The sequence below is a fragment of the Parasteatoda tepidariorum genome, chromosome 9, assembly GCF_982258835.1.
Source record: "Parasteatoda tepidariorum strain Cologne lab strain chromosome 9, Ptep-v5.0, whole genome shotgun sequence".
In the NCBI taxonomy this organism is placed as follows: domain Eukaryota; kingdom Metazoa; phylum Arthropoda; class Arachnida; order Araneae; family Theridiidae; genus Parasteatoda; species Parasteatoda tepidariorum.
In genome coordinates this window covers 44,007,842-44,028,411 of record NC_141763.1, presented here as the reverse complement: position 1 = coordinate 44,028,411, position 20,570 = coordinate 44,007,842, and the positions used below count along the sequence as shown (strand labels likewise).

General features: G+C 28.5%; 1 protein-coding gene across 2 annotated transcripts in view; it reads left to right on the top strand.

Moving 5' to 3' along the window:
• The window catches only part of Lrch (Leucine-rich-repeats and calponin homology domain protein), a 34,075-nt gene that overhangs the window by 1,165 nt on the left and 12,340 nt on the right, over positions 1 to 20,570 (top strand). For both annotated transcript variants that reach the window (XM_043038753.3, XM_043038717.3), the window contains exons 2-13: positions 2,044 to 2,188; positions 4,787 to 4,913; positions 5,350 to 5,455; positions 8,667 to 8,803; positions 9,799 to 9,917; positions 10,002 to 10,116; positions 12,250 to 12,335; positions 14,017 to 14,190; positions 15,459 to 15,552; positions 17,044 to 17,175; positions 18,338 to 18,437; positions 18,884 to 18,981. In XM_043038753.3, coding sequence (XP_042894687.2) covers positions 2,044 to 2,188; positions 4,787 to 4,913; positions 5,350 to 5,455; positions 8,667 to 8,803; positions 9,799 to 9,917; positions 10,002 to 10,116; positions 12,250 to 12,335; positions 14,017 to 14,190; positions 15,459 to 15,552; positions 17,044 to 17,175; positions 18,338 to 18,437; positions 18,884 to 18,981 — 1,433 coding nt within the window. The remainder of the gene's footprint in view (positions 1 to 2,043; positions 2,189 to 4,786; positions 4,914 to 5,349; positions 5,456 to 8,666; positions 8,804 to 9,798; positions 9,918 to 10,001; positions 10,117 to 12,249; positions 12,336 to 14,016; positions 14,191 to 15,458; positions 15,553 to 17,043; positions 17,176 to 18,337; positions 18,438 to 18,883; positions 18,982 to 20,570) is intronic.

Below are 20,570 nucleotides of genomic sequence, written 5' to 3'. Positions count from 1 at the left end.
AAGCCCTATTTTAATGGGCTTCCCTTTAAATAGTTTCTAACTTAATCTACAGTAGTCATGGTTTAATTGCTTCATGCATTTATTGCTTTATTATTAAAACATTATTGTTTAACCTAATAATAACTGTAGGTATCTAACTTAAGACTGATAACTTTATAGTTATCAGTCTTAAGTTAGATACCTACAGTTAATATTAGGTTATTCTTTGTAGTTCTCTCCTCTCATAATTATAATCTTTATTGTGAGCAAATACTAAAACTGAAATATTCCCGAGTTCTATCTATGAGTTTACTACCAAGGATGTGAAATAATACATTAATAAAAGCTGTCCATAAGAACTAATTCATTGAGAGTTAGTCCGGCTTTTTTCCAATCTTTTAGATGCAGGCTTTCCTGCATCAAAATACTAGTTTCGTAATGTTATTGAATAGGAAGCTAGTGCAGAGCAATGAAAATGTTGTGCAATTTTATGAAGGGGTTTGGAGGGTTAAAAATTTGCATCTTAAAATTGTCTATTTAAATTTTATAGCATTATTAGGTTGCAGATGAGGATATATTGATTTTTATCTGAATTTATCAGGCCTGTGTTGTATACACTTAATTTTGTAACTGGAATAAAAATCATTAAGCACACTACCTTAGATTTTAATTTAAAAATGAGTCAATTCATAGTAATTTAATCAGTTATTATATGTATATGAAGCATTTTAAAGTCAAAGTATGGCATTATCTTTTACACTGAAAAAATATGAAAAATATCTCATAAAAATTCCATTTTTGCCTCTATAATATTAGATTTTTATTTTAAGAAGATTCTTACAAAATGTTTATAAGCTAGATTCTGGAATTAATGCCTATTAAATTAACTTTGAAACCTTTTTTTTTTCAAATGTGTCATTACTGAAATCTGTGTTATGTAAAAGATGTATTATAATACGATACTATTTGATAGCTGGATACAATAATTTGCATAGTGTTAATTAATTTTTAATTTTTTTCTTCCATTTTTAAATGTGTAATTAAAAAGTATCCGTGCACCCGGAAAGTCATGAATTTCGTTATTGAACAAAATTTGTAATGAAATGTCATTATTTTAACTATTTTTTAAAAAAAAATCATGGAAAGTCATGGATTTAGGTCGCCAAAAAATCTAATTTTTAAAATGGAATTTTACCCCCCCCCCCCAAATTTCATGATGTTCCAAATATCTGAATTTGTTATAAAATCAAAATCCCTACTCACAGTCTTATTTTATTCAAATATAAAATTTTTCACACAGAAGCTTAAAAGATAGTTCTAGAGTGAATTATCTTTTAAACTTCTGTGATTTCTGAATTTTTGTAATTATTTTTATTTTGTCAGTTTCAAAGTCTAGCTGAAGCAAGCCAGTCATTGGCAAATTTCTTTTATTCTGAAATGAGAACAGAAAAATCAGAAGTATTTCTTTCCTTTCCGAAGGACAAGAAAAGTATCTATAGGATATAATTCTATAGAAAAAAATTATTTGCTTTTGTATTTTCTCCCCAGCTATTTTATTGGTTCAACTCTTATTTTTACTTTGATTTTTAAACTTAAAATTGATAAATATGAAGATGTACAACAGTTTTAGTTATATCTATAATTTAAATTAAATGTTATTACAATGCTTTTTCAAATCAATTGTTGCGTTTTTGTCGGAGAAATTAGCAACTTCGTTAAGTCATGAAAAATTCTTGGAATTAGTCATGGAAAGTTATGAAAAGTCATAGATTTGAAAATCTAAAATGTAGCAAATACCATGTATAATTACTTTTATCAAATTTTGGAATTATCTGTATTTTCCAAAAAAAACGAATTTGAATATTTTCAATAGATTCTCAACTCTTTCAGCGACATTTAATATTAAAAAAAAATAATAAATTTAAAAAATTTATGAGTATGAGAGAGAAAGAAATATTGTGTAACCCACTTAGAGTGTCAAGTGCAATTAATTAATAAATAATGGGGTTCCTTGTAAAAAAATGTTTATAATTTTCTTTTTTTAACATAACTTGTTTTCCGTAGATTTATCGAAAAATCGCCTTGGTGAATTGCCTGAGGAAATTTGCTCATTGTCTCTTCTAGAGGAATTAAAGTGCTACAATAATGTGATACGTTCCGTTCCAGAGGTTGTCATCAATCTTCAGTCATTAACATACATAGATTTAAGGTATAATTTAAGTTTATTTGTCCTTGAAATCTTATCTATGTTATTAACATCTATATTTTGTTACAAGTTAGAAGAAAGTTGAATGTAGTTATTTTTACTTTATTAGCCATAAGAAAACTTAGTTTCAACAACACTAATTAAAGTTGGTAGCAACCAGAACAGTTAGTAGATGCATAGACTTTGGACAGAGTGGACTTTTCTGTTCCTCTCTTCCAGGACCGGATTACCCATTAGCCAGACTAGGCCATGGACTGGGGCCCCTTTTAAAGAATTTTTTTTGAATTAACAAAAACAATTTTTTTAAGTTTGATTTTTTCGGATTTTTTAAAAAAAAATATCAATTTCATGTATATATTAATAAAATATGAAAATTTTTTTAGTTCTAATTTAACAAAATAAAGTGAAATTTAACTTTTTTTATTTTAAATTTGCAACTTAAATGAAAAAATGTATAAATACTTTTTATATTTGAATAAATAAAAAATATATGAGGAAAAAAATTTATTCTAATGGTCCCAAAAGTTTGAATGGCCTAGGGTTTCGCTTGCGCTTAATCCGGCCCTGCTCCCTCCTCATAGTTATTCAAATTTATGTTTGTCCTTGTGCTATTTAATACAGTACAGAACCCGTTATCTGAAAAACCGGAACGAAATTCGATGAATGTTCCCAGCATTTAAAAAAAATTTTTTTTTTCCTCATAAGATCTTAGGATTTTTCTTTCGGTTTTGAAAGATGTTTATACCTTACCTTCATTTTGGAATCATTAGTGTATTACTTCATCGTTTATTCTTCTTTTTAAGATTATTTCCCCAATTTTTTTTTTTTTTAGTTGGGTTCAACAATTAAAAAAAAAAGCGGCTTTTTGAAGCGATTCAGAAAACCGGAAAAATCAGTTATCCAGAATAACAATTATCCAGATCGTTCCGGATAATCGGTAGTAATAAAAGTACTTGGCACTAAGCTTTTCTTTATTTCAATCCCCCAAGCTCTAGCCATGGTCCCATGTTGGGCACCAATATGGCCTGGGCTAGAGCTCAGGGGTTGAGTTTGAAAAAAAGCACTGTAACAACTATAGTGCCATCTGAACAGTTAGTAGATGCTCCTTTTACTCCCTTCTCGTAAATATTAAAATTTATGTTTGTCCGTATACTATTTTATATCATATAAAATATTTGGCATTAAGCGTCCCTGTATTTCAACCCCCCGAGCTCTAGCCAATGCCACAAGCTTCTTTTATCTAGTAGTATTTTGTCTGGTTTATAGTATTTGTGAAGAAATAAATGTTATGATCAATGTAATTAATTATCATCAATGCTACTATTTTTAAAGGGAATTTTTTTTTGTATCGAAACTATTTAAATATATTTTTTTTATGTATTGAACATTTGGATTTAGTTTTTGAAAATTTTTTCGAAGTTTAAACTTAATTTTACTTATTTAATGAAACAATAATTAAATGTTTTTAATTGTTTTATATAAATGGTACTTTTATGCAAGGGTGCAGAAAATTCTCAGGGTCTAATATTTTCTCAGAGCATAGTTTTTTTTTATTTAAAATTTCAAAAAAAAATCTCTCTTTTTTTAAAAGTTATAATAGTTTTTTAAAAATGTTTTTAGAAAGTTTGTATATTGTTAAAATTTTTTGATAAGTTTTTATTTAATAAAGAAGAAAGACTTTAAAAGGATTTAATTTTAAGCTAGCATATGTGCTAAAGATTGAAATAAAAATTTATTTAAATACTAGTTATTCGCAAAACTAAATTTAAGGTTCTACTTATAAACTTTAGGAATTCAAACTAATGATCAAACAAATTGTTATGAAGTTATGTGTTATATTTAACATTCATTACAGAAAATATTCTTTTACTTTTAAAAAAATAGAAAATATTCTTTTACTAGGCAGTCCTCATTCTTCTTTCTTGGAAGATTTTTTTCTTCAAATAATTTTTCCTTCAAAGTTTTTTTCTTTTGAAATATTTTTTTTTTTTTTTTTTGCATTAAAAATTTTGTAGCAATATTTTTAAATTAGACCCAAAATTCCCAATACTGCATGAATTTCCCAGGAACCTCTTTCGCAGGATCAGTCTGTACCCTTGCGTTAATATTTTGATTTTTGAAGAGATAGCTGGGTATTGTCCAAGTTAGAGGATTAAAATGAGAGATTAATTAAAGAGTGCCAAAGCCAATAAAAATGAAATAGGTTTTCTAGAAGTGTGGTAAATGTACAAAAAATTTATGTATTTTTATTATTATCACAGTACATTGTGATTGTGCGTATTTTTTTAAAAATGTCCAAGCATTGAGTCCCTGGGAAAAATACTAAAATTTTCTTGCTAAGCACTATTTTTCAATTGAATAACATGGGAAAAACTTGTTTTTTGTCGCAGAAAAGCCTATAGTTAAAAAAAAAAAAGAAAGATCAGATTTTGTTCTCAGAAAAATACATATTTTTTGCCCTGTGTGTGTTGTACGTATTTGGCTAAATTTGTTTATGGCCATACATGTGATATCTAATGCAGCATTATTATGTATATGTTACCATAGAATGTAATTTTCTCTCAAATTTTTTCTGATTTGTTTCAATTTTGTCATTTTTAGCCGTAATCAACTTACAGTTATACCAGTTGCACTATGCCATCTTCCATTGCAAGTCTGTAATTTGAGAAACAACCGTTTAGTATCTATTCCAGAAGAAATATCGTCAATGAAATGCTTAAGAGACTTGGTAATTTTTTCTATGAAAAAATTTTTTTTTTATTGAAATGAAGAAATTTAAATTAAAAATAATAGCATTTTCTACTATCTTTTTTCAAAATAAAGTATCTTTAATATTTTCTATTTTTGCTCTTTTTTTTTTTTTTAATTGTTTTATATATATACATACAGGGGTCTGTCCAGGCTAAATTTACTACCGTTTAGAGGCACCTTCACAAATTCAACTTTAGGAAAAGTGGTAGTTTCACAAAATACTTACATCTTAAAATTTTATTAGAATAAGAAAGGATAAATCTGTATTTTTTGTTGATTTTTTAATATAATTTTTAATTTTCACAAATTATCTCTAAATTTTTACAAAATAGGTACCTCTCAAAAAAACCTAGACAGACCCCTGATGTAACATGCCATGATTTATCAAACAATATTTCACTCAATTTTTTCAGGATGTTAGTTGCAACGAAATAACTATAATCCCTCCTCAGTTGGGCCATGTTCAAACTCTGCAAAAGCTCAATTTAAAAAGAAATTTACTTTTGGAAATACCCCTTGGTAAGTATATTTTAATATTATATAAATTATATGAAATTATTGAAAAATGATAGCAAGCAGAAGGCTAAGTCCTCTAGTTATTACTAAAAATTTACAGAAGCATGTGTTATGTTCACTATTTTTTACGCTTGGAGGGGAAAATAATTTTGCTTGGTATGTATATTTTAATGTAATGTAAATTATGTTAGATTATTGGCGAATGGTAGCGAGCTTAAGGCCAAGTTCCCCAGTTATTACTATAAAGCTTTGAGCGCTAATTATATGTTCAATATTTTTTAAATATGGAGAAAATATGAAAATAATATTGCTCTAATGTGTGTATTTATGTATATTTTCTCCATTATGTGTGACAGTCAAGAGAAATAAAACAGGTCTTCTGAAATATTTTTTAAATGCTAATTATTAATGAAATTACCCGTGGTTGATTGTCATGAGACATACCTAGGTGCAAATTTCAGACGTGCCAACTCTCCCGCATTTTGCGGGAGTCTCCCGAATTTTGAGTTATTCTCCCGCCCTCCGGAATTGATTTGAAAAACTCCCGAATTTTACTGCGATCGACGGCCAAATTCAAAATTACCTAATTTTTCCGCGAGTGCGAAAGTAAGTTTTTCTTTCAGCTTGAATTCCATCCCCTCTTATCAAACTACCATCTGCCTGAAGCGTAGCTGAACATGCTTTATTTTCCCCCCTCTTCAACGTTACCTCTTAACACTCCTATTTCACCCGCCCCCTTACACTGGGGGCGGGTGAAATCTTCCTCTTCTTTCGTGTGGAGTTGAATGCAATGACGTCACATGTCGTTATCGAGTGTCGTCCGTTCAGGAGTGGGGAAACTCGTACTCTCGATAGTTGGATTGGAATTGATATTGTATCTTGCTGTTTTTATAGTTTTTAATGCGTATTTTTCCACGGTTGGTAACAAGCTCGTAAACTAGCAACGTGATATCAATTATTCGCTTAGTCTTCGTATATTTAAAAAAAAAAAAAAAATTCAAGGATGTCTTAAGTCGAAACGGAAGTATGGATCAATTTCAACAAATCATGTAACAATGACTTTAGCAAAACTTAATTGCGGAGAGCTAAGTCTGCAACTCTTTTTTTCATGCATACAGTAGAGAACCATTTATCTGGTATCCAGATAATCCGGAAAAAAAATTTGCTCGGTTCTCCCGCCATTTTGAACTAAAACGATATGAAAAAAAAGCGGAAACTGGACTAATGCTTGAAGTTGAGTAGAGGAAAATGTGAGGAAGGGAAGAATTTTTTTCCCCGTTTACCCAGAGAAACGTCATTTCTTCCGCGACCTTGAAGATTTTAGATCTTTATTCTCTTTTAGGTCATTAAACTCAAAGGAGTGGCATGATGATTTCGTTTGCTGTTTGATTTACGAGGGGGTGGGGAAAATGCATTGCACATGCATATCAGTGAACAGAAGATGAAAGAGAAAAATATATTTATCTATTTGACATCGATTAATAAGAATAAAATGTTTTTCTTTTGAATAAATTCTGATTCCTTGGAAGTGCGGTATCATTCGCAAGTTTTTCTTGATGTGGAATCACACCTGCTTTAATTAAAAATCGCGTTTTTATTTAAAAAAAAAAGGAGAATTGTTTATTAATTTAAGCATACAATTATTTTATGAAGCAGATTGCAGTTTCGTTTTTCTGATTCCACTACGTTTTTTTTTTTTTTTTTTTTTTTTCATGATAAATTTTGCACTCAATAAAATTATTTGTATTACCAAATTTTTTCATTAGTTTTTTTTTTTTTTTTAAGTCCGTTGATCTTGCCTTGTTCTAGGTTTTAATATTTATGCTAGTGCCGTTTTTTAACTATCGTTTCGGTTCGATAATTTTCAAGTGTTGTTTTTATTTAGATTAATAGGTTTTCCTTTTATTTTCGCCCCCCCCCCCGTGAAATATATTGCGTTATTTAATCATTGGTTTTGTTTATTAGTTGATTTAGGAATCGTAATTATTTTTTAAACTTGTTTTTCTTGTCTAAACGTGCAAATTTTTTTATTCTTTTAAATTTTATTTTTCTACAATTTTTTTCCTTTTTAGATTTAGGAGTGCTTTTCTTTTTTCTCTTACTTTAAAATGTGTTTAAATTTTTTCCTTGTAATTTGGGTTTGATAAAACATCGATTAACGACACTTTTTTGTCGATCCAGGAAACCGGGAAATTAAGACATCCGGGATAGCGATGGTCCCGAGCATCCCGGTTAATTGGTTCTTTATTGTACAGACATTAGTATTTTTATACATTAGTATTGAATTGGTTTTTTAAAATAAAATAGTTATTCAATTTGTTTATTTTTTAAAAGTTTTTGTGCATTTTTATTACAGTGTCAAGGGTTTTTGAATAATGTTTTATTAAGGAAATGGTATTTATTTAAAGAGTATCTACCTAATATAGTTTTGTGTTGCTAAATCTGTGTTTAATTATTTTATTTCCATTTAATATTTTTAAACAATTATTGCTCTATTAGTGTGTAAAATTTCTTGCATTCTTATATTTAATAAATTTTTTACTTAAAATTCCTTAGAAGTGCCAAATGTTGCATACCATGCACCTTTTTTTACCCCTCCTGAAATCTCCTGAATTCTTGTTAGGGAAACTCCTGAATGTTAATTTTGCTAGGTTGGCACGTCTGAAATTTTATATGCATGTAAAGTTTGCCCCTAAGTATTTTCATCAAATATATATTAGTACGAACTCCCGTATCCCGACATCCATTTACCAGAAAGGTCTATTTCGCAGACACTTTTTGAAAATCTAAATAAACATAACTCTTTTTCCTTTTGAAGAAATTTTTTTTTTTTGTCAGCACTTGCGATTTGTTAAAAAAGGGAAAAAAGTATGCAGGGATGAAAATCTTCTGCTAGTTATCACTTTCTTATGAATTTTACACAATTTCAGATATTAGTTTGAATTAAATCCAATTTCTGCTACAATATAAAAAAATCAAAATACTTGAGTAAGAAAATAAAATCACATAAGACCTTAGTAAAACAAATAATTTTGTATGGAAGTAAATGCTGGAAAATGAATAAATCAGAAAAAAAGTAGATAACTTATTTGCAAGCAAAAGATTCTAAGAACAATTGTTGGTGCAGTTTAGCAGACTGAGATACAACTTTATAATATTATAACTTTATTATTTTTGTATAAGCACATAATATAAACTCTATCTGTATTTTCAGAGCTATGTCAGCTGAGGTTGATCTTTTTAGACATTTCTGCCAACAGGATTTCTACCATACCCACACAAATGCGTTACATGACTTCTTTGCAAGATTTAATTTTAGATCATAACCCAATGACATTCCCTCCAGCTGTGGTACGTATTCGTGTGTTCATGTTGTTTAAAATATTTCTAGAATTGAGTGTTATGTTAAATTTTCTTTTGGGGCATTTTTAATGATATTTAAAAAAAAATTCTTTACTGACATTCTGTTTTACAAATTTTTTTACTGATCACTTTTATTTTAGTTTAATATGAAGATTGATGTATGTTTTTTTTATTGTACACTCCTAACATTCACTGACTTTTTTCAGACAATCCTTGAGAAGTTCTTTCTTAAATTTCAAATATGAAATTCTCTTTTCCAATCAAGACTTCAAAAATCTTTAATCAAAAATCCACTGTGGCCAGAAATTTCCTGCTCTCTTTTAAAGTTGAGAAATTTCTTGTAGATTTATTTTCTTTCAAAATGTATATCTTTTCATCTTTATTGGGCTGATCCAAAATTATCGCACTGTTTGATGATATAACCTTGTTAATTTGATAAGTTATGTAACTGCAATTTCAAGTTTTCCAAGTTCCTAAAATTTTCAGTTAAACTTTTCTTTAGAGAAAAAGGGTTTCAAAGTTTAGTAAAGTGCTGAAACATTCTTTTGACTTATGGGCTATTAAATAAAAGAAAAAAACAAACGATTTCTGTAAAAAAGGAAGTTATTGGCAGCGCATATAGTTACAAAAATATAGAAAAAATATGTATTTGTATCTCACGAAGGCAAAAAAATATTGATACATAGTATTATTTAAATAGTGAACATGTGTGGTTCCCCAACATTCTGTAATCTTCATTTGATTTATCTTATATTTATCATGTTAAGTATTTAATTGAAACTGAGTAATTCCTCTTATTAATTTAAATGTGAATTCTATATAATTTAATTAAATTTGAATAATATTTTTTTAAAACTGTTTTCAACTTGAGAATTTAGCAATTAATCTTTTTTTCTTTTCACTTTAAAGGTACCGAAATAATATTGAGCTTAAATAGTTATGCCTTTAATTTTTTCAATGCTGTTTCTTATCGTTATTTTTAGCTTTGCAAAAGAGGAAGAATTCATGTTTTCAAGTTCCTTGAAATCCAAGCTATCAAAGAAGATAAGCGTGGAATAGTTTTAGAAACAGAATTCCAAAAATACAGAAGTCCTTCCATTTTGTAAGTTATTTAAAATTTAAACACTTGTTTTTAAATATTTATTTTGGATGTTTAAATAAATATTAAAATTCTTTTTTATTTTAGATCTGATTCAAGGTTTCAGAACGGCTTTACTTCTGGTAGTTGTAGAAAAAGTTATACATTTGATTCAGGCTACAGCACATCAGATGGTGACTGCAGATCTCAAGAATCTCAAGATGTAAGTAATGTTTTGTTTTTAAATTAGGTATGATTATATTTAATGGTTACATGAGTTTACCAGTTTAAATAATTTGGTCTTTATCTATTTATGAAATTAGAGCTAGACCTTTAACTGTATTTTTTTGGATTTATAAAATTTTAGTTAGATGGTACACTTTCTCAGATGTTACTACAGTAGAGAACCATTTATCCGGTATCCAGATAACCGGAAAGCCGGGAAAAATTTTGCTTGGTTTACCCACCATTTTGAACTAGAACGATTATGAAAAAAAAAAACTGAAATTGGACTCATCCTTGAAGTTCAGTAGAGGAAAATGTGAGGAAGGGGAGAATCCCCCCCCCCCCCGTTTACTCAGAGAAACGTTATTTCTTCCGTGACTTTAAAGATCTTAGATCGATAGGAGGCAGGGAAGGGACGAATGTTTAATTTTCTCCTTTAGGCCGTCAATCAAACTCAAAGGAATGGCATGCTGATTTCACTTTATCTTTGATTTAGGGGGGGGGGAATGCATTGCACATGCATATCAGTGAACAGAAGATGAAAGAGAGAAATATATTTATCTATTTGATATTGCTATTTGATATTTGATATTGCTATTTGACATTGCTTTTCTTTTGAATAAATTCTGATTCTTTGGAAGTGTGGTATTATTTGCAAGTTTTTCTTGATGTGGAATCACATCTGCTTTAATTAAAAATCGTGTTTTTGTAAAAAAAATAAATAAAAGGAGAATTGTTTATTAATTTAAACATATGATTATTTCATGAAGTAGATTGCAGTTTTGTTTTACTGATTCTACTACGTTTGATTTTTTTTTCACGATAAATTTCACTCAATAAATAATTCTTTTTATTCATAAATTGTATAAATTTTTTTAAAATTCCATTGATCTTGCCTTGCTCTGGGTTTTAATATTTATGCTAGTGCCTTTTTAAACTATTGTTTCGGTTCGATAATTTTCAAGTGTTGTTTTTATTTAGATTAATAACTTTTCCTTTTATTTTATCGTCCCCCCTTATAATTAGGTATGAAGTATATTGCGTTATCTAATCATTGGTTTTGTTTATATTACTTAATTTATGATTGTAATTATTTTTAAAAAATAAATATGAGAATTTTGTATTTTTTAAACTTGTTTTTCTTGTCTAAACTTGCAATTTTTTTTATTCTTTTAGAGATTTTTTTTCTACCATATTAAAATTTTTTTTTTTTAAATTTAGGAGTGCTTTTCTTTTTTCTCGTACTTTAAAATGTGTTTCACTTTTTCCTTGTAATTCGGGTTTGATAAAACATCGATTAACGACACTTTTTGGTCAATCCAGAAAACCGGGAAATTCAGACATCCGGAATAGCGATGGTCCTGAGCATCCCAGATAATTGTTTCTCTACTGTAGTATGAAATATTTTCATAAAATTAACTTTCTAAAACTAAACTCAGTGATGCGACAGCCCATAGAGAACCAAGGCCTACTGTTCCCTACTTAGTTTTCTTGACCTTGAACTCTGGGATGCAGCAGCAGATCTGGAAGGTCAACCAAGCAAGGAACTCCCGGTGTTTAGTCCCCAAGCATGCTTGATACTTTTTTTATTGACCCATTGAAGTCAACCTTGCTCAGCCTAGAGATCGAGCCCAGGACCTGTGGCTCGAAAGCACAAAGTTCTACCACCACCAGGTGTCACATTAGTTTTCTAACAAAATGAATATGGCAGGTTATAAAATTAATTATTAAGAAGAATCTTTATTTTAGTATATTTGAAAAAGATGCTACTAATTTAGTTTCAAAATAGTGGAACTATGAAGGAAATAAAGATTTCTTATCAACCATTTGACTATAAAAATTTCAGTACTTTTTGCTAAAATCTTTTCTATTAGCTTTCTCTTCTATTATATGGATTAGTACCCAGAAGTATTATATTATTACTTTCCTCAAAGAAAAAAAAAAAAAAAATTATAATAATTAAGGATTTTATTTTTCGTTTGCAAAAGTTTGTTTCCATAATGCTATTCTTATTAAGCTAAAAAAAATAAAATAAAAAAATTTATGCCCTTCCCCCCCTTTTTTTGTTGTTGCTTATATAAGTTTTTAGTGAAAATTTGTTTTGTGTTTATTTAATTTTTTCTTATTATAGCTCACTCTTGGCTTCAAAAAATACTCAGCCGAATCTCCTAGATGGGAAAATGTTGGAAGTTTGGCTGTTAGAAATCAAAACACAAAGTGAGATTTTCAACTTTATTTTTATTACATTATTCTACTTGTATTTATAATATAGCATTACCAGCAGTTATCATTTTTTTATTCGATTGCCCTTAATGTTATTTGATTTTCCATTATTCTAGTCTTCTATTTTGTTTTTATTATTACAGGTGAGTACCATATATACTGGTGTATAAGTAGCCTTTTCAATCTATAAAAATTTTACGAAAATCAAGTCATCGACTTATACACCGGCAATTAATTTGGGCATTTCTTGATCGTGAGTTATCAGTGTATATATATAATGAGATAGATGTGGATAACTCTATCAATTTACCCCCTTTTAAAAACTATTTCTGATAAGTTATATATTTCACAATTTCTCTTACATATAAAGTTTTTTTTAGAATTTTATTTGAGGGGATGTCTCATGTCATCTTTATTTGAGCGCATATGTGTCATCTTATTTTATTTTATAACTGATGTTGAACAGCCAACCTAATTTTTGGGTTTAGGACTACTAATGTTCAACTATGTAGCCTTGTAATTTTGTACCCAATCCAGACGACAAGGGAACTCCTGGATCAAGTATTGAAAGAAGTTTTGATGGATTTTTGGGGCTTTTTGATGGAACTAACCCACATTTTTGTAACATGGAGTGAAAAACCACAAAAATCTGCCACGGTTAGCCTGACGGCAAGGGGACTCTAACCCGTGATTCTTCTACCACTGCGGATATTTTATATTATCACTGTAGCTGGTGCAAGCCGGATGTGGAATTCATATCGACCAGTTATCGTTGAGATTCAAACCTGGTCCACATCATTGGAAGGCGAGTGCTTTATTCCCAGAGCCATCACGGCTCATGTGTCATACCTGGAGAGTTTTTTTTTTAAAATTTTTTTTCCACGCATATTATGCATTTATGAGCATATTGAACTACAGAAGGTGCTAAAAGTTATGGCCTGGCATGTTACACCTATGTTGCACCTAATGTCTCGCCTTCTCAAAGAAACTAAAATTATCTCCATCTCCTGCATCAGTATTGGTTGTAAATGTGTAATAAGTGTAGAAACATAATAAAATAATATTCTATAGATGTTTAAATAAAAGGGTGCATATTTGTTTATTTTCCTTGCATATTGCATACAATTTGCAAGCCTTTCTATCTGTTTCTAAAAGCATTAGTGACTTAATGTTACTTTGTGATATTTAATTCTTTATGCATACTTCATTTTCCCTTTTATTCTAGTCATGTTTTTTTTTTTTTTTTTTTAACTCTCTGTATATAAATGTTCCATTCAAATGAGGATAGGGCTATTTATGATAGAGCTAAACAAAATGAATAAAGTTCTATAAACATGCAGAGATGGTCATACTGTAGTTTTGGTTCTGTAAACAACTTATCTTTAGTAACTTTTTTTTTTGTATTTAAGACACTAAAGAATGTTCATAGAACTTAAATTGTAATATATCTATTTCTGTATGTTTATTTGTATTTTATTCATGTCATTTTGCTTTATCATTAAATTATTCAACTCACAAAAAGCCTTCTTTTTGGTATACTCATATAGTTAAAAACTAGAAGTGATTTAACGTCTGTTAGATGACTGCTTTCTTTATTCCAGCATTTATAATGGCTTTTTTGTTTAAAATATGTAAAAGTACAGTTATAATAAATGAGTCATTATTTTATTTCTAGCACCTTATTTAATTATATCCCAGTAAATGGAGATGATGGTAAATTTTCTGAAGAAAATAGTTCTGATCCTGTCTCCACTGTCCAAACTTTCAAGGAATATAAGGAAGCTTTAAAGAAGAAAAGAGAATCGGAAACTACAAATATCTACAAAAAAACACCTCCGGAAGAAAATGGGTAAGCTTATGATTTTTTTATTCTGAACATTGTCTTTGAATTTCTTTTGAATCGTGAAAAATTTAATTATGTTGCACATTGTTTCAAATCCAATAAATGTGATATTTCTAAGTTAGAACTGTTTTTAAATAATTGAAGTCTGTGAGTTTTGAATTTAATATTTAAGTAATAATTGAATTTAATATTAAGTAATATTTAAAGATTCACTCCTTTTTTATAAATATTTTAGACTCCAAAAGATCTGATGCTTGATAATGTGACCTTTTAAGACCTTTATTTTAATTTGCATGTAAATATTAGTCTGATTGTTTTTAAAATTTGTTATTTTGGAATTAAAAAAAATGTTTAACAAGTTAAAATGTAAAAATAATTAAACTCACATTTTTCTGTATACTAATTTACCCATATTCGAAGTATTAATGTAGTGAGGTACATAAAGATTCAAAATATCTTTGTGTAATTCTGCTTTAAATTTTTTTTTATATATGTGTGTTTTTTCTACTCAGCTATAACAGAAATTGTCATGTCTATTATCAAAATTTTTCCTTGTTATAAATAAGACAAAATTTTTATGATACAGTGAAGCTAAATTATCTTAATTGAACTTCAGTTTACTTAAATATTCTTTAAAAAAATAGCAAAGAAAGGAAAATGCTACTAAATTGCTTTAAAAGCTAGGCAACACACATGATTTTTTTTCTCAAATCTGTAAAATTATTGGTTAAACTAAGAAATATTTTATTGCTAATACTTTAATTGTTATTATGGTAATTTATTTTATGATTATGCTGTTTTGAAATTATTTTATCTTATGATATATTAATAATTTTTATCGACTGGACGTATTAATATTTGTTCATTAAACATAGTATATTGCAAAGTTCATTACCTTACCTGTTAAAGAAATGTTAAACTGGTGGAGGGTTTTAAGAATTTTATTCTATTTTCCTCAATTTATTATATTTTGTAAAGTTTCTTACAGTGACTGTAAAATAGGTACATGTTAACACATTAGTAAAGTACATGTTAAAATGAGAGCTAGTTTTCCCTAAAATACAAATATTAATAAAAAAAATTTTTTTTCATGCTTAATAAATATAGATTTAAGCTTTAATTTAATATATTGGATAAAATATTAGTAATCTAGAAAATATATAAAATTTTGTTCTTTCTTGTGCAGATAAAAAGTTTTGATAGTAATGCTATTTTTTGTTCAAATCCCTGAATTAACTCAAAAGATAGTTTCAATTTATAATTATCATTTTTAGAGTTGAGCTTTCTCCCAAGCTTCCAATATCGAAAACAAAAACATCTGTAGCTTCCAAGCAAGTTCTTCGCAGAAACGAAAATGCTGCTCCACTGGTAAATATACATTATATAGAATAGTTTATGAAAAAGCTATAACATTTCTAAATAATTATATGTATATATATAGTAATTTTACTATGCATAGTAATTTTCAATTACTTTCATGATTAAAATAATTGTATGTTGTGTTTTACAAACGAATAAAACTATTATACAGATTGCTCTTTGTTTAATGATTTTGAAGGGACTGTGAGAAATTATTCTTAATTAAAGTACACTCTTAAACAGAATTTGTGAGGAAAAAAATTTTCAAGAAACTTTTCATTGCAAATTTTTGCAGGTTTATGTTTGTTAATTCATTTAAACACATTAGAGTGTTTAAAAATGTTTTGTTTTTTACTGTTCAAATTACATTGATAAAACAAATTGAAATAACAACAAGAAGGAAATTGATTGTTTTGATAATTGAAAAGAATGAATAGATAATTGAATTTAATTGCAGTTGTTTAAGAAGGCAGTAGGGATTTATTTATTGCTTCATTTTCAAAGTCACTTTTTTCATAATTTTCATTTATAATGTGTTTGTAAATTTCATCTACCTATATTAGTTGCTAATATATCTTCATTCATAGTTAAAAATATTTTTTTACCAAACATTTTTTCCACCCCATAACAATCAACTTAATTTCCTATCTTAGAAAAATGTTTCATTGAGGTTAAAATTTTTACATGTTCAAAATTTTTTTATTAAGCAGAGACACATTCATCCATATAGATTTTTCTGCTTGGAAAAAGGCAGGGTAAAGAACTTAGAGACTCAATGCAATGACAAAATAAACAAAAATCTCTCATTTTGACTGTAGACTATACCGCTGCTTCAATTAGCACAAATTCCGGGCGCTAATGTGCAATCAGATCTCTCCTGCATTATAAATATCTTGAACAAAAACTACACAACCCTATTTTTTTAAATTTATTTAGCTCTCATTAACAATTTGTGGTTTTGATCTTACTTTGCTCTTGCTCCAAGCCCTTTAATTGTTTTATTATGCAATCATCAAAATTGTGTACTTATATTTTTAGATATATTCCTCAAAAACATATGTTTCTAAAACAATATATAATCGTCCAAAAGGAAATCTTCCTTCAGTCTGATTTTCCACAAATTTATGTTCCTGAAATAATAAATGCTATTTTTCAAGTTGTCAACTCATATTTTTGTATTCAAGAGATTTTTTGTAAATTTTCCATTGTATATGTCCCTCAATGAAAGTCCTGTCCTGATATGTCCCTTTTCTTGTATATATGGATTGCATGATTCTATGACTTCTTTGAGATCTTTGCTTTTATTCTGCCATTAAATTCTACACTCAGTCAGTTTACATAGACAAAAATAAAATTACCTTATGAACCATTTCATACATAGAGGGTTTACTATGCCTATTTTTACTTTAAAGACTTATGTTATTTGAGGAACTTTAATTTAACATATAATTAAAGAGTTCGACCTCTTATATTTTAAATTTCCTTTCATAACCTTTTCAGTCTGAAGATGGATCCAAAGGAAATAACAATTCCCTAGTCAATCAATGGCATTCAGAGTCAGTGGTGCAACCAGATAGTCCTGGGGAAAATATGCCAAAGATGACTTATTCCCCAAACAATGATAGTCGAAAAGTAAGCATCTTTAAATATTTTAATATATTGTTTCACAGTGATTCAATAGGGAAAAGCTTTTTAAATGGTGTGAGTATTCATGTCATTTACAGCTAGTAATTGCAGATGTGAGCTTCTTTGTGAATGGTCAGTTTAGGGCATTTGTGTTTTTTTAAAAAAAATTTTTTAAAGTCTGTTCAATGATAAGTATGAATCCTCAAACATATCATACAATTTATAAATTGTGAATAAAGGAATAAACCTCTAAATTATGTTCTAAATTGTTAAACTGCATAATCACTGTGTTTTCATTTTGAGATTATTGAAATCCACTTTAAAATTACTTATTTACGAAGTCTTCTAATTGATTATGAATTTGAATTAAGTGTTAGTGTGAATGATTATTAAACAATAATTGATACTAGTTATTTTTTAATGCATCAGAAATGTATATGAATTTTCTTTATATTGATCTCAAATTATTATGAGTTGTTTACTGCTCCATTAATGAAATTATGCTGGAAATTCCTAAAAGCTTTCAATTCTAAACAAGTGAACCTGAAATTAAAAAAAGTATATTTTATAATAACTTGCAAGATCTGGCAGCAAAAATAATTGTGTGGAGAAATGTTATCGAGAAGGCCAAGTTCCTTCCTTGGCTGTTGAATCAATGGTTATTTTATTATTCTTTGGTGATAAAGTTGGCCGTTATAGCAAATTTTATTTTTAATTTGAGCAAATTATTTTTTTTTAAGTGGAGCAAATTATTAATAAGAAGAGCAAATTATATTTTTCTTTAGTTTGTTATTTGCTCTTTATAAAAATAGTCTGGTAAGTTAGTAAGTGTATACTGTTCCAGAAAATTTTCTGATATTTGTGTCTGTACTTATCACTCAAATTAATTTTTATTTTATATGAGAAATCAGGACAGAATTCTTCAAAGTGTATCCAAGTAAATGAGGTTACACTTGCTGTGGATGAGAAAATTTTCAGAAAAATTAGCTGTAAATAGCAATTTATCATTGATTTTGTTAGTCAATTTATAGTTTATAAAATTAGCATCAAAATCATCTTAATAAGCCTTGTGTTTATAAATATTTTATTAATATGATGTTTTAAGTTTCATAAATATTTTAATTTATATTGTGTCTGTTGTATTTATGATATTTTTCCTAATTTTTAGAAAATGAACTCAGCAGATAAAATATTTAGTCAGGAAGATAAAGGCTCTCCATCTTTGAGTAATGACAATTCTCAAAGTAACTTTACATGGCCAAAAACAAGTATGTTTTAAAATCCTTTTTTAAGTTTCTCCTGTAAATTTAGGTGTAGGGAATAAGGCTTATAAATTTATTTATGAACAATTTATTTAAAGAAGAAAAGTATAAAGCTAAAATGAATTATTTTCATTTAAATAATTTTGTTAAAATTTTTTTTGCTACTTATTTCTTTTCACCACCCTTTCGTGTGGGTGCTTTTCAGCCTTCAAATGGTTAGCTAATGCTGTTTATATAGCGTGCATTTAAGAAGAAAGAAAAAAGATTGAAAGTATAATTTTGTTAATAGATAAATTTATTTTCTCTTTTCTTTCTTTTTCTTTTGACTTTTTTTTGAAACTAAGTTTATCAATCATTAAAAAATTGTATTTATTTAGGTATAATTTAAAAATATAGGCTTTATTTTGTTAACTTGCCTTCACTGAAAAAGTAAAATTGTTATTATTTTTTAGCTACTACTCCTCCTAAGCCTTTGAAATCCAGTTTCACAATGAAAAGAGAATTTGACAAGGCTAGAGAAGAGCAAGAGCTAATATCCAGATTACGAGAAGTAATGGTTTTAATCTTTTTAATTTATGCAGAAATGTCTTAAATTTAATTTCATTATTTTTTCCCAATGTGCCTAACACTTATGTACAACTTTTGCTTAAATTAATAACAAATGCTTTATAGTATTGGAGTGGTAAAAATTTAGTTTAATTTTGATTAAATATTGTAATTCTACAGTTAAAAAAATAAGTAAATAGTAATAGTCTTAGTTTGTTTAAAGTTGATGAAAAGCTTTGCTTTAGCTACAACTTGAATTGCTTGATATGTTAAGGAATTGCAATAATGAATATAGTTCTTTTAAATCCTTTGTATTTGTGGCAATAGCAAATTAATTGTTTCTTATAAATTGAAAAAGTTTATCTGCCATTATTTAAATTTTATACAGTTTCAGAGATGAATAATTGTGTAATTCAAACTTACTTTTTTGTCAACCTAATTATACTGAGTCATTATCAAGGCTAAATGATTAACTTTTTGCATACTGCAAGTATAATATGTAGTCTAGAACAGTGTTCCCAACCCCCGGTCCACGGACCGGTACCGGTCCGTGGATCAAATGGTACCGGGCCACCCATTTCATTGAAGCTGAATTTAAATTCCTAGGTTTGTACCCCAAATTAAAAATATCTGTGTTCCATTAAAATTTTATTTATTTAAAAAAATGGGACTCCCAGTTGGTGCTCGATCACCTGTTTTTTCTTTTAAAAGAGTTTGAATGCTACTTTCGTATCAACCACAACGCCAACCACAAAACACCAGCGAACTCGTAAGAAATGGATCTGTGTCCCATTTGTCAACAAATCGGGCGAATCTAGCATGCCTGTGCAAGAAGAAGATCAACTGCTGGAGATTGCAAATGACGACTGTCTAAAACTACGTTCGAGGCAACAACTCTGCCGGTGTTCTGGATTAAAGTCGTGGCAGAATACCCCGAGATTGCCACCACAGCACTTAAATCCCTATTGCCATTTCCGACAACCTATCTGTGCGAAGCTGGGTTTTCTGCAGTAACAGCAACCAAAACAAAGCAACGGAATAAACAGGACATAAGCAACACACTTCGGTTGTCATTGTCTCCGATTACCCCCAGATGGAACCGTCTCATTGCAAAGAAACAAGCTCAGGGTTCTCATTGATTTAACGTTCTAGTAAGTTAAAATGTTAAATCACTTTATATTTATTTTTTGGTGCAAATGTATTTTATTTTGAGGGCACGTTTAAATACATTTGAATTAAAATAAAAAAATAAAAATAATCTAAAATATAAACAATCAACTCCCCCCCCCCCAGCGGAGCGCGGTAAAATTATTAAACGTTGACAGGTCCGCGGTGATAAAAAGGTTGGGGAACACTGGTCTAGAATAACAGGCTTAAGCATCTGAAGCAAGGTACTTAAAAGATTAAATGAATAGAGATGTTTACAAAACTAAGTAACATACCGTGCAATTACTTTCTTATTGTTTATAAAACTCTATGAATCATTATGCTTTTTTTGTTTAATTACTATGATGCTTATATTGATTGTTATGTTCTGTTATGATCCAAGCACATGCCCAAGAATGCATATGAGTGTCAGTCTTTTATCTGCTG